The sequence below is a fragment of the Aspergillus multicolor genome (assembly GCF_047715735.1).
Source record: "Aspergillus multicolor strain CBS 133.54 unplaced genomic scaffold BDW74scaffold_7, whole genome shotgun sequence".
Taxonomy (NCBI): domain Eukaryota; kingdom Fungi; phylum Ascomycota; class Eurotiomycetes; order Eurotiales; family Aspergillaceae; genus Aspergillus; species Aspergillus multicolor.
The window spans coordinates 707,877-721,132 of NW_027395958.1; the positions used below are offsets into that span (position 1 = coordinate 707,877).

Sequence of the window (13,256 nt, forward strand, 5' to 3'; positions counted from 1 at the left end):
CCTATCCCATCCGTTCAGCGGGTTCATTGTTCATTTGACACGGTCTAGTTGCACTTTATATCAAAGAGCCTTCTTTCAGCGTACGTTGTAGCTAGTTACGGGTGGCATTGTGTTAAAAATAGAAATGGCGCGATCTTGATCAAGAAGATGGAAAGAAGAGGAATAGCAACCGTCCTTCAACATCCGTATTGTTGTTACCTACGTAGCCTTATCTAGATAAAAGCAACGTTTTCACTTTCTAACAACTTTGAGAACAAAAATCCTTAGATATTTTCACCTAACCCGGACAAAGCCGCCTTGGCTCTTCCACAAGGTATATAAAGCTGTCACGGTCGGCCTAAAGAGTGTGTTGAGGGAGACTGCAGCCTACACCGCGCTTAAGGAAGCCCCATACCATCAGGCGCACCTTTATCTTCTATGCCTCCGCAAATATAAAGGCGTCAAAGAAACATGCCTCAAGAACACACAACGCCTAACGGCCCATCCCTGGCAGAGTGCCCTGAGAATTACACCAAGCAAGCCTTCTTCGTGGATATAGAGTGCGACGCTCCTACCTGCAACGTCTGTCCCGCCCAGCGCAAGGTCGCAGCAATGAGTCTTGTTAATCCCAAGAGCGTTGAGAGGCCAGCAGCGCAAGGAGATGATATCGAGCTTACCTGCCCGCAATGCGACGGAAGCCGCAAGCATGTCGAGGCTGGTGAGACGGAGACAGAGCACGAACCTGAACCCCGATCTATGCCAGAGCGTATCGCTTTGTCGACGCCAGATGACGGGTCCGCTCCGTCTTTGACCACGGAGCTGTGGAGTATTGCGGAGGAGAATGAACAGCCAGAGGACGAGCATGAAAGTCAAGATGTGTACGACGAGGAAGATCCGGGAATGGAACCGCTTTCCAGGACGCCCAGCCACTTTTCGGATCCGCCTTCTTCTGCGTCCGAGGACGAATGCGAGATATCTAGCGATGAAGAAACTGAGTATCAGGCGTCGGAGCTGGGCTGGATTCATGCGGGTATGCTCCCTGCTAACGCCGTTGCGGCTTTGAGAGCTTATTATAGGGCGTTGGGTCATGAGGAGGAGGGGGAGGAGGATGACGAAGAGTGGTAAGACTCTGGCATCCGTTTTCAACTTGTAGCTGTTGTTCTTTGATTTGAGGTAACATGGTAAAACGAATGAAATCCCAAGGGAAAGTTTGAATACATGGTATAATGAAAAACCAGGGTTATGATATTCGAAATTCAAAGTCATTATATTTTATAAAAACTAAATAGAGTTAGTCAACTGCCTCATGAGTTTAGTAAATGGGCTAGGCCTCCCGGCAAGTTGTAATTTATGGAAATTGGGAAACAACATATCTACCGCTCACCCCAACTCTCATCAAGGTCCCCGGACCACATCTACCCCTTCCGAATCCAAATCTTGCACAATGGAGCAAGAAAAAGCACAGGGGGCATCTAGATGTTGAGGAAGGATAGCGTTCCTCGCTATCTACGATTACCTTGCCTTTGCAGAGCTGCACATGTGCATATAGTATGAGCTTCTGTAGTAGACTTGTCACAGTATGGAATTGAGGTAATGCGAGTCAGGCATTCAGATTGCAGCAAGGGAAAGGAAGGAACACGAACCACGGGCACTCTTTCTTTCGGTGCTCCACAATAGTATAAGGATGAAAGGATAGCCCTTTGTCTCCTATGGTAGCCCGCGTTGTACCTACCTAAGTGTGCGTTGTTGGTAACCAAATCGAACCTTCAGCCACTTGTACCATTTGGCTGTAGAAGAAAGGTGATCAGGCTTGAACCACAATGGATGCTGAATGAAGCAATCAAGCTTCCTTCCTCTGGGTATGTACGTTGACAAGTAATCCAGGACAAAAGAGAGAAAAATCAATGCACTTCGTTACAGTCAACGCAACAATGAATTAGCCAAAGCATTATGTCTATAAAGCATGGTTTTGCCCACCCCTTATCCCATGATCGCACGCAACATCCCCTCGACAACAGCACAATCCCATTGTGCCTCGACCCCCACCCCGACAAACAACACCAACGTTGTGTCCAATCCACCCAAGATGCTCCGAGCCCTCGGCCTCCGCCCGCACATCCGCGAAGCCGACGCCTACGACCCCTTCCTCGAACACGCCGATCTAACCTGCTCCAGCGCCACCTGCACAATCTGCACCTCGCTAGCAAGGCTAACACGCGGCCGGTCCGGATCCACAACCTCTACACTCTCGGCATGCACACTCCCAACCCTAGACCGAGCGCATGAACAAGAACGAGACCCCGCCCCGGGCCCCAGGCTGCCCAAAGTCTCAACCTCCAACATCGCAATGCAGCTCGCAGCCGACCTCATCGCCATGAACACGAACGTCGACGCCACCGCCGATGCCGACGACTGGGATATCGTGCATGGCGACGACGCCGAGATCGATGTCGCTACCGATGGTAAGACAGAGGCGGATGGTGAGAGCGAGCATGAGATCTCCCCGTGGGAAGACGAGAGTGAGACTGAGGATAAGGAGGCTGAGACGCTGCCGAGTTCTGATGGGAAGGAACAGGGGGTTGTGGAGAGGCCGCTGCCTTTTATTACGTTCAAGCCGACTTTATCGGGTGCAAAGTTTGAGGATGAGAATGAGGATGAGAATGAGGATGAGAATGAGGATGAGAATGAGGATGAGAATGAGGATGAGGATGAGGATGATCGGGAGGATGATGGTGGACAGCCGCTGCAGGCGAACACGGAGTCGAAGTCTGGGAATGGAGTCCGAGGACCTAGAGGCCGGGCTGAGACTGGACCCTCTTCGGGTCGGCAGTCGCAACTCCTTGTGGTGCGTCTAGTGACCAGAGAGCAAGGCGTGAGAGTGCGCCTTGGGATCCAGCGGGGACAGCGATTGCTGGTGCTGTTGCGGCTTGGGCCCTTTGGAAGGGGAGGCAGTCGAGGGAGTGGGGATGTTAGTTATATTTCCTACTCTCGGGCTCTGTTTCTCAGAGTGCTCTTGTATGTTTTATGTTTTGGGCCAACTTATAATGCAAAAAAAATGAACCGAAAAAAAGGATGATCAACGAGTTTTGTTGTAGATCCTTCTCTTCTTAACCAGCTCTGTGTACCCACGTATGTAGTAGGACTATGCCAATCCATTGATGACAGTGTCATTTAGGTAACGGATCTAGCCGCTCTTGTACCATAAGTAGATATACCACTTGACTAACTGTAGCTATTGGACGACTAGAAGAGTACATTCTAAAGGAAGGGAAAAAATCAAGCATCGTGTAAACCTTGAGCTTGGCTAATTATATGAAATTTGCAAGCAGTCAAACACGGCATATAGACAAATAGACAGCTTTCGGCGTACTGGTGACCCTTGAAACTCTATTACACTCACAGCTGTAGTGCGGCCTGAAGTCCTGTCTATTTGATCATTATGTTGTTGTGCCCAAGGTAGCCTGGAACCATCGTTATTTGCTGACCCTGACCCCCCAATGTGAAATTGCCTGGCTACTAGAACAATAAGTAATCAGTGGGCCCGCCTTTGTCCAGACACATCACGCTGGCTATTATATTAGCGCGATGGCGACATCTGCGCAATCAATAATACATGGTGCTCTTGCCGTTTTCAACTCCTCAAGGAACAGAGTATTCTATGTAGATAAGGAGACGCGTTAGGGCTAGTACGCTAGCGCTACCCCAAGACGCCAGGATGGCTAGCTTGATTGCTGAGCTCTCCAAGCATCCACTAAGAGCTTAGCATTCCCCACGTGCTTGAACGTTGTACAAGCTATGGTCTATGCGGATTCGGAGTCAACGAGCTCCTTGCCTTGCGTGCTGGTGGTCGTATGATGGCAATATGAGATGCTGCTGAGGCTGAAGTGCAAGGTTCTCAACGCACAGTCTGTCATGGATTATCAAGTATGGTAATGCTGACTTTATTCCACGAGAAGATGTGCAGCATCGATGGAATCTACTCTATTGCGATGATCAATGGAAGTATGAGCGTTGGTATCGCGATGTTGCATATGGTCCGGGAAACGTGTCGCATATTGTGCTGACGGGGCCGGGGTACGGAGAGACCAACCCACCTTATCTGATGCAAGGGAACCCACCTTCATTGCAATAGCACGCGCCCTCCCCTAGCAGCAATCATTTACTTCAATTTGCTTTGCTTTTTGGGTGGTCTTACTGTGTATTTGTCCCAATAGCCTAGTCTCCCATGGAGGTTCAGGCCCTGACTTCCGATATCCCTACACCTGAGCACCACCGTAGACTAGGCACCCAGAATGATGGACCACCACAGTCAAGACTTGATAAGATCTCGCTGTTTGCCAAGACCTCCGTGCCTCCATCTTAGCTGTATACAGAAGTGGTACCGACCGTGAAGGTGCGCATCAGACCCAATCATCTGCTTCATATCCAAACGTGCTTGACGGAGCACAAGCCCCGTAACAAATTGGGGTAAGACGTGACGGGAGCCCCGTTGCGGCACACAACTATTTTACAGCGTACTCCAGGTTCCATACCGTACCCCATTGTCCTCGGAGTATGCAGACGCAGCGCAATGATAGCGGAATGGAGACGGTTAAGTTTACCATCGCAGCGGCGAAACCTTATATACGGTAGTTGACCTCCACACTTGCGTCGCTGTCGTCTCGAAAGTGGGATTGAAACCCAGGCATCCAAGAAATCGCAAGAACTTGGCAGGTTCAACGAAGAAACGAGCAGCACAGACAAGAAATGCCAATCATGTCGACGGAGCTTGAACGCACTTCGGCACTGCTTGGCCCATTCTACTCCTCATCATCGCCAGAATCATCGTCAAGTACAAGGACGAGCACGAGCACACCCAAACGGACGTCAATATTAAGCAGGAGAAACAAGTTGACCGAGTTGCGCCCGAAAGGTAAGCCTGCCCTCCTACCTACCGTACCATCCAGCTCCAGCTGGCCCGGACTGCCCCGTCTTCTTGGCATTGCGACCTCAGCTGTGCCTCGTCGACACGGTGGCGCTGTCGATTCGAGACTATGGTAACGACCATCCCAATCTAGGCCCCCTCGTTCTTGTCTCCCCGGCAAGCCCGATCGAATTCAAGAAGAAGCAGCACGCCCAGGCGCAGAAACAGCAGCGGGACCGGATGAAATCAGCCTTGGACCGCATGGCTGCTATGCTGGAGGGCGGAGGCGGGAGCACCGGTTCGGGCGCAGGAACTGGGACTGGGACTGCAGCAGCTGGCGTGAATGCAGGGACGAAGGTACGATACAATGGCCCGACGCAGGGGACGAGGTTGATTCGACCCACGACCAATCTTGTTGCTCCGAAGCAGCACGAGATACTGACTCGGAGATTTAGGCCGAACTGGTCGAGGCCGCCGTCGAGTATATCGAGCGGTTGCAGGGCCGGATACGCGAGCTCAGCTCTAGCGGGCGAGGCACGGCGACAGATCACGCGACTGACACTGGCACTGGCACTGCGACTACGACTGCGACCGGGGCCAGCGGCAAGTGAACTGCCATCCATGCCATACGGAGGATCCAGGTAGTATGCGTTACATCCAGTGTCGGACATATGTACACAATCGACGCGTTAAGCGATAGGCCTTTTAAACCGATAGCGGGTCTCCAATGACATGCCCACTTCCTTGCACCCTTCGAGACTTTTCCAGAGCATCTGACATTGCCTCCCACCTGTAGCGATATGCATGCTGGCACTTCCATCAGGGATTGGGTCGAGGAGGTATGAGCGCCAAGGCAGCCAAGACCACGTACGAGGAGGATGCACGGGAAAGCCCGACTTAGGGCCACGTTCCCCTTTAGCCCTACCTGATTGGTGCAATGAGCCACCCAAGTGAGCTTCGCCCTGGTCAAGAAACCACGCGGAGCTTCTTGGCGTCTCGGCGGACATGGTTGTATCAGGCTGTCGGAGGCGAGGGTGCAATCCTGCTCACGACCAGGAGATGCGACGCCCCGTTGTCTTACGCTAGGCCGTAGGTACAGGTGTATATAACCTGCTCCCCCGATCCTGATCCCTGGCTCTCGTTGATCACGAACATCCTTCTTGGTATTTTACCCTACCCTAGGTACTCTATTCTGCCAAATAGACTACCGAAAATGGCCCTCCACCAGTATGACTGGATCCTCGCCCTGGGCACGATCTTCGCCTTCCTCGACGCCTGGAACATTGGCGCAAACGATGTCGCCAATTCCTGGGCTACGTCTGTCTCCTCACGGTCTGTCAAGTACTGGCAGGCCATGATCCTCGCGACGATCATGGAGTTTGCAGGAGGGTGCGTCCTCCCCACCGTCCCAACCCCAAATGCCCAAGATAAGCTTACTGACATTGTAATGTGTGCAGTATCGGCGTAGGCGCCACCGTCGCCGACACAATCCGCACAAAAGTCGTCGACGTCGACCGCTTCGCCGAGAACCCCGCCCTCCTCATGCTCGGCATGCTCTGCGCCCTCGTCGGTTCCTCCACATACCTGACCTTCGCCACGCGCATCGGCCTCCCCGTCTCCACAACGCACTCCATCATGGGCGGCGTGATCGGCATGGGCGTTGCGCTCGTCGGCGCTGACGGCGTGATCTGGTGGGGCGGGGACATCAACTCCGGCGTCGTGCAGGTGTTCCTCGCCTGGGTGATTGCCCCCTTCATCTCCGCCGCATTCGCGTCCATCATCTTCCTAACGACGAGATACGCTATCCTCCTCCGCCGCAACCCCGCCACAAAGGCGTTGTACACAATCCCCTTCTACTTCTTCGTTACCTGTACCCTGCTGGCGATGCTCATCGTCTGGAAGGGCGGATCCAGCCGCATCAAGCTGAACGGGGGCGAGATCGCGGGGACGGTGCTGGGAACCGGTGCCGTCATGGCCGTCCTGGCAGCGTTCTTCCTCGTCCCCTGGCTCTACCGCCGCGTTATCCTCGACGACTGGCAGATCAGGCCCTGGCATTTGCTGTTGGGTCCGCTTGTCCTCCGTCGCGGCGAGGTCCCGCCCCACCCGAGCGGCGCGCATACGGTGCAGAATTACTACCGCGGGCATAAGACGCTGGAACAGATCCGGGCGGAGCGTGCGGTGGGGCATGACGTCGAGAGCGCCGATAAGACTCAGGCTAAGTTACAGTCGAACTCGAAGTCCTCCTCCACCGAGGGAAGTCCAGAGCTCGAACCGAAGTCCGACCCGCGCGTTCTGGCCGCCGAGCCAGAGGCAGAAGAGGAGTCCGAGGCGCTGAACATCACGGGTCCCCGTCCAGAGGGGAAGAGCAAGTTCCATCCCGCAGTTTTATTCTGGCAAGCCAAGCGCTTCTTCTTCCGTGGTATCGAGCAGGATGTTGTCTCCATGCAGAAGAAGCGGAATATCCTCTCGGGGGATCTGGAGATGGTTCATGCCAACGCGGAGCACTTTGAGAACCGCGCCGAGTATATGTTCTCCTTCCTCCAGGTGCTTACGGCGAGTACGGCGTCCTTTGCGCACGGGGCGAATGATTTGTCTAAGTTTGTCTTCCAAATCACTCAGGGAATGGGCGCTTGCTAATGTTACGATTTTGTTTAGTGCCGTTGGCCCATATGCAACAATCTACAGTATCTGGCGCACCGCATCCCTTGAGGGCTCAGGCGGCGAAGGCAAGACAGATGTCCCGTACTGGATCCTGTATGTCCCTCTCCCTTCCCCTTTACCCTCCATCTTCAATTTCCCCTCCCCTAACCATCATATTACATAGTGCATTCGGCGGCGCCTCCCTTGTAATCGGTCTCTGGACCTACGGGTACAACATAATGCGCAACCTGGGCAACAGAATAACCCTGCATTCACCCAGCCGGGGCTTCACAATGGAGCTCGGCTCGGCCGTGACAATCATCATGGCAACGAAGCTGAAGCTGCCTGTCTCCACGACGCAGTGTATCACCGGCGCGACGGTGGGCGTGGGCCTGTGCAACGGCACCTACAAGACGATTAATTGGCGCATGGTGGCGTGGATTTATATGGGTTGGATTATTACGTTGCCGGTCACGGGGATTATTGCGGGGTGTATTACAGGTATCATTATTAATGCGCCGAGGTGGGGGTATGTTGGGTAGATTCCCTTGGTTGGTTATACCCTTACGTACGGAGAGGGGAGGATATGGTATTGCCGCGGGCTGGGGGACGGGCTCGGACCGATCGGGCGTGCTCCTTAGCTTGGGTCGAGGGGTGTTGGCTTGTACTCCTGAAATAGTGACCTCGCAAAGAACGCTCGAGGGCTTTGGTATGTGTTATTATCCATCTATTTTGCTTTCCTCTTTGTTTTGTATCTGGGTTGGTTTGGTTTGGGGGGGTCGACGGGTACAGTCTCCTGGTGGGCTGTTGATAGAGTAATAATGTATCTAATTTGCTTCCATATACCATGTACCTTGAGTATTGTGATTAAAGCTCTATTTGAAAAGTTCCCCTTCACCAGGACTGCTGCTCAACTATCTCGACCCTGGAACTCCGGAGTTAACTGGTTATATCCAGCGTAAGGGGGCATATCGCATCACATTTATCTCTACCTAAATGTCAGCAGTCCTGATATGGGGGAGTTTGAACGCTAGAAGTGAGCCATCTAGATATAGGATATTCCCTTATACCTGTGGACGTTGCTGACTCTGGGCTAGACATGCAAGTGGTTGCTTTTTCAGGACAGTCTGTTGATCCCGCACCCGTATAGCAGCCGCGCTATAGGATATATCTTCCTGTAACAAGTTTAACTGTTCTACAATAAACCTATGGCGGGTAGCGTACCCATTAAAATGTATCAGGAGAATGGAAAATCATCGCATGCGTGAGGTAGCACTATATATACCAACGAGATAACATATTTAATGGAACACTTCCATGATGTGCCCCTATGATACCGTGAGTACCTATCGACCGTGAACAGCCCCCTTCGCAAGGTCCGCCAACCAACCATCCATCCATGAGGAAGAATTTAGTGGCGAATGATATATTTACTCCTCAGGCTTAGGAGGCTTTCAAATTCTACTCCTTATAATAATACAGAGAGGTCTTGATATGGATAGTTAGAGTTCGTCGGCCTTCTTCGAAGGCCGGGCGTAGATGCCCGCCGTCCCCTCTCATCGTCATCGAACCTCGAGTCATTGCCCGATGATGAACAATCGCTCCCATCACCGGGTTCCTTGTAAATCAGTATGTATTCCACTTTTATATTGCTAAATATTTGTACTTAGAAGGGCGCTTGCCGCATTGCAACGATCAACCAATGAGAATCTTCATGATTTTCCTTATGCGGTTCCCAGCCCTAACTGGGGACCCTGCGAGGGCGGGTCCAGGTACCTTGGAGAAGGGTCCAACGAATCAACTGGATGCAAATGTCATTCAAAGTGGCACTCTATCTACATTCACTATTCTATTGAGAGATAGATCCAGTCATGTCTACGTAGGCGAGCTACCTTGCGGGCATACTAGAGTTTGGGCTTGCGCGCAGGGTAGCTGTATATAATCCCATGGAGCGCGCAAATTAAAGATGAAAACGCGCATTGCTTTAATTATCATTTTCTTTGGTGTCACCGATTTGATCTAGTGAGTTCAGAAGGTCGAGCAAGATGATTGCTAAAGACGAAGAAAACGCGGAGACTCGCCAGCTCCCTGTTACCCTGCTCTCGGGGTTCCTGGTACGTCCACTTCGCCTTACCTACACCTGAACAACAGCTTTTCGGTTCGATTTAGAAGTATGAGAAACTGACAGTTCTTGTTGTGCCAGGGAAGCGGCAAAACAACCCTCCTCGAACACATTCTAAAGTCCCCAAGTCACGGTCTGCGCATCGCAGTGATCGTCAACGACATGAGCTCGTACTCCTCCCTCCATACCCCCTTCCCATACCCCCTCCCCATACCCCCTCCCCATCACCCTTCGCAAGAAATTCCCCGACTAACCTCTTCCTTCACCTTGAATAGCCTAAACATCGACGCCGCCCTAATAACCCACCACAAAGTAACCCAAACAAAAGAAAAGCTCATCCAGCTGCAAAACGGGTGTATCTGCTGCACGTTGCGCGGCGACCTGCTCGCCGAACTCGCGCGCCTGACGAAGAAGAAAGAAGTTGATTATGTTGTTATCGAGAGTACGGGGATTAGTGAGCCCATGCAGGTTGCTGAGACGTTTACGGCGGAGTTTAGTAAGGCGATGCTGGAGGTTGAGGGGGGCGAAAATGGGGATGGAGTGGAAGGGGGAGAAAATGGTGCAGCGGGTGCGATGGGCGGACTTGATGAGGATGATAGGAGGGTTTTGGAGGAGATGTATGTCCTTCCCTCCCCTGCCTTTCCCTCCTACTCCATTTCTCCCACTCCTCTTCTGGTGACGACGCTAACGTGGTAATTGTTGGTTGGGGTAGAGCGAAAATCGGTGGCCTCCACACCCTCGCGCGCCTCGACACAACCGTCACCGTCATCGACACCTTCAACCTGCTCTCAAACTTCGACACGGCCGAGTTCCTATCCGACAGATACGGCTCCGACGCGATCATCCCCGAAGACGAGCGCACGATCTCGGATCTCATGGTTGACCAGATCGAGTTCGCGGACGTGCTGATCATGAATAAAGTTGAGAGCGTTGATGCCAAGACACTTGACAAAATCCGCCGGCTGATTGGGATGTTGAACCCTGATGCGAAGCTCATTGAGACGAGTTACTCGAAGGTCGATGTGAAGGAGATTATTGGGACGGGGAGATTTGATTTTGTGAAGGCTGCGAGTGGTGCTGGGTGGTTGCGGAGTTTGCATGAGATGAGTGTTATGACGACCGGGGTGGGGAAGAGGGTTGCGCCTAGGCCGGAGACGCTGGAGTATGTATTCCTTCCCTTGAAACTTTTTTGGGTTGGTGCAGTGATGGATGCTAATAAGGGTGGCGTAGGTACGGCATCAACAACTTCGTCTACACGGCCCGCCGGCCGTTCCATCCGCGAAAACTCTTCTCGCTTATCCATGATAAGTTCATCCTGCTGCAGTCTCTGAACAGCCACGACCACAACCACGGCGGTGAGGGCGACAATGATGAAGAAGAGGACGAGGAAGAGAATGAAAACTCCTCCGAAGCCGGCACAAACGAATCCTCAGACGACGATAGCGATGAGGAGATCTCAGACTTCGATATCCAAGACCAATCCCTCATCCTCGCGAACAAAAGAACCAGCCACTTCGGCCCAATCCTCCGCTCAAAGGGATTCTTCTGGCTCGCCACCCGACCTTCCCACTTTGGCGAATGGAGTCAGGCGGGCTCCATGCTGACCGTCGGCTGTGGGGGTCCGTGGTTTGCAGAGGTCGGCGAGGACATGTGGCCTGAGGATCAAGATGTTGCGGATTCCATCCGCCGAGATTTCCAGGGTGAGTGGGGGGATCGTCGGCAGGAGCTGGTTTTTATCGGTGAGGGGCTGGATGTGGAAAAGGTCACGGAGCTGTTGGATGGGTGTCTGCTTGATGACGCCGATATGAAGCGCTGGGAGAAGACTATGCGGAGTAAACGGCTTTCTAGGGTTGAGAAGGCGGAGAGACTTGGGGGGATGTGGGAGGATGGGTGGGAGGATTGGCCCGAAATTGAGGATGAGATGGAGATATAGGAGGGGGTGGAATGTTTCGTTGCCGTCCATAAAAGCCATCGGATTCATGCGATTCAAGACAAAAATATGATGTGGTATGGTATGCTTCTGGATTTGATTCTTGATTACAGGGTTATTTTCCCGGCCTCCTGTCCACGTATCATGGGTATCATGGGTAACTGCATAACCCCCAGATGACGCCTTGATAAACATTTGTATTTCGGATGCTGAAGGCGCTCTTCCCCGGTTCTTTGCTCTCGCATCCGGGCATACGAATTGGATTGCTGTCAGAAGTAAGGATGTTTAGGAAGATATACTCATGAGAATACACTGCTCATTGCAGACGGGGTGATTGCCCAGGTGCGCTGACCGTAGGAGCCGTACTCAAGGAGTTTTTGCTGATGAGTACATGTCGCGATATCATACCCGGACACCCTGGTTTCATGGGCTCTTGTTAGGTATCACGGTTTGAAAGTATTAACAGCACTCAATGTTATCTATTGCTTTCAGTAACTCTGCACTTCCCTGGGTGTTGGGAAGCATCGCTTGACAAACGGTATCATGATCAGCTGATACCAAGACCCGATACACAATTTTGGCCCCTGCCCAGGTGAGGCACAATACTTGGCCTCTTGGTGTTGCAGATATCGACCCTGCAGAAAGGCACGCCAATGAACTAATAACATGGGGGCCGAATCAAGCCCCGCCTAATGCACCAGTCCGGAGGCAGCCCTAGGTCCCAAGATCTTGTCAAGGGAAATCCGATACTACGCTTCTACTTGGCTGACATCAAGGCAAGGGTTCAAATAGCTTTCCACATGGGCTTGGGTGTGGTAAATTCAGGGTCTTGCGTCGCGATGAAACTTGGCTGACATCATTTTTGATATGATGAGCTGAATGCCCAGTCAACTAAGGAACATGAATATCGTCCATCAAATCATCAGCATTGTGCACTGAGTACAAGGCCTTGGCTGTGTCCATCACTCGTTCTCTCTAGCTAGACATGGAAACACGCGTCACGGCAACCAAACATGCACTGGAGAACCTTCGCTATCCTGTATCCAGACGCAGAGCAGAGAAGGGTATAAAAGCAGACAAATTCCCTTCTCAATCAACTATCCATCCATCCTCTGCATCGATCTCAAGCGTTCCTTATCCGACCACATAAGGACCCGACACAACCAGTCAAAATGAAAACTACGATCCTCACCGGCACCCTCCTTGCGCTCACCTCCAAGGCCCTCGCCGGCCACCTTTGCCTTTCCAGCGCCTGCACCCTCGCACCCCCCGACCAAGGCCCCGCGTGCGGCTGGTGGCAGATGTGGGCGCCCGGCAACGACGTCTGCGGCTCCGGGAGCAAGGAGATGAAGTACTTCCCGTCCATCCCCTTTCTATTCCCAACTAACAAAATTCAGCCCACCCAACCCCCTCTCGCTCGAAGAATGGCTCACACAAACCCCGCAAATCCTCAACGACATCTGCGGCGAGATGGTCGCGCTCAGCTGGGGCGACGGCGCGCCGATCCTCGATATCGTTGATGTCGAGGGCGGGATGTCCTGGAGCATTCAGGCAGAGGATATTGAGAACCAAGACACGTTTGTCTGCGACTATAGTGGCACGGACTGTGGGAATGCGGGGCCGATCTTTGGGAAGTGGTATTGGCCTGATTTGCCCATTTGCTGAGCTGCATTGGGCACTGG

At 52.6% G+C, this 13,256-nt stretch overlaps 3 protein-coding genes across 3 annotated transcripts; all 3 read left to right on the plus strand.

Moving 5' to 3' along the window:
* Positions 1 to 450: 450 nt before the first annotated feature.
* On the plus strand, positions 451 to 1,104 carry BDW74DRAFT_176609 (uncharacterized protein; the record flags this gene model as incomplete). Its single annotated transcript, XM_073728658.1, has 1 exon — positions 451 to 1,104. One exon carries the CDS (start codon positions 451 to 453, stop codon positions 1,102 to 1,104), a length of 654 nt encoding a protein of 217 aa, XP_073585738.1.
* Positions 1,105 to 6,095: 4,991 nt separating this feature from the next.
* On the plus strand, positions 6,096 to 11,577 carry BDW74DRAFT_167047 (uncharacterized protein; the record flags this gene model as incomplete). Its single annotated transcript, XM_073726640.1, has 9 exons — positions 6,096 to 6,271; positions 6,340 to 7,479; positions 7,538 to 7,636; positions 7,707 to 8,051; positions 9,546 to 9,636; positions 9,726 to 9,814; positions 9,920 to 10,140; positions 10,257 to 10,806; positions 10,875 to 11,577. 9 exons carry the CDS (start codon positions 6,096 to 6,098, stop codon positions 11,575 to 11,577), a joined length of 3,414 nt encoding a protein of 1,137 aa, XP_073585739.1.
* Positions 11,578 to 12,746: 1,169 nt separating this feature from the next.
* Positions 12,747 to 13,239, plus strand: BDW74DRAFT_176613 (uncharacterized protein; the record flags this gene model as incomplete). The annotated part of the gene is made up of 2 exons (XM_073728659.1): positions 12,747 to 12,925; positions 12,972 to 13,239. The coding sequence occupies 2 exons, from the start codon at positions 12,747 to 12,749 to the stop codon at positions 13,237 to 13,239; spliced, it is 447 nt and encodes a 148-aa protein (XP_073585740.1).
* Positions 13,240 to 13,256: the final 17 nt, after the last annotated feature.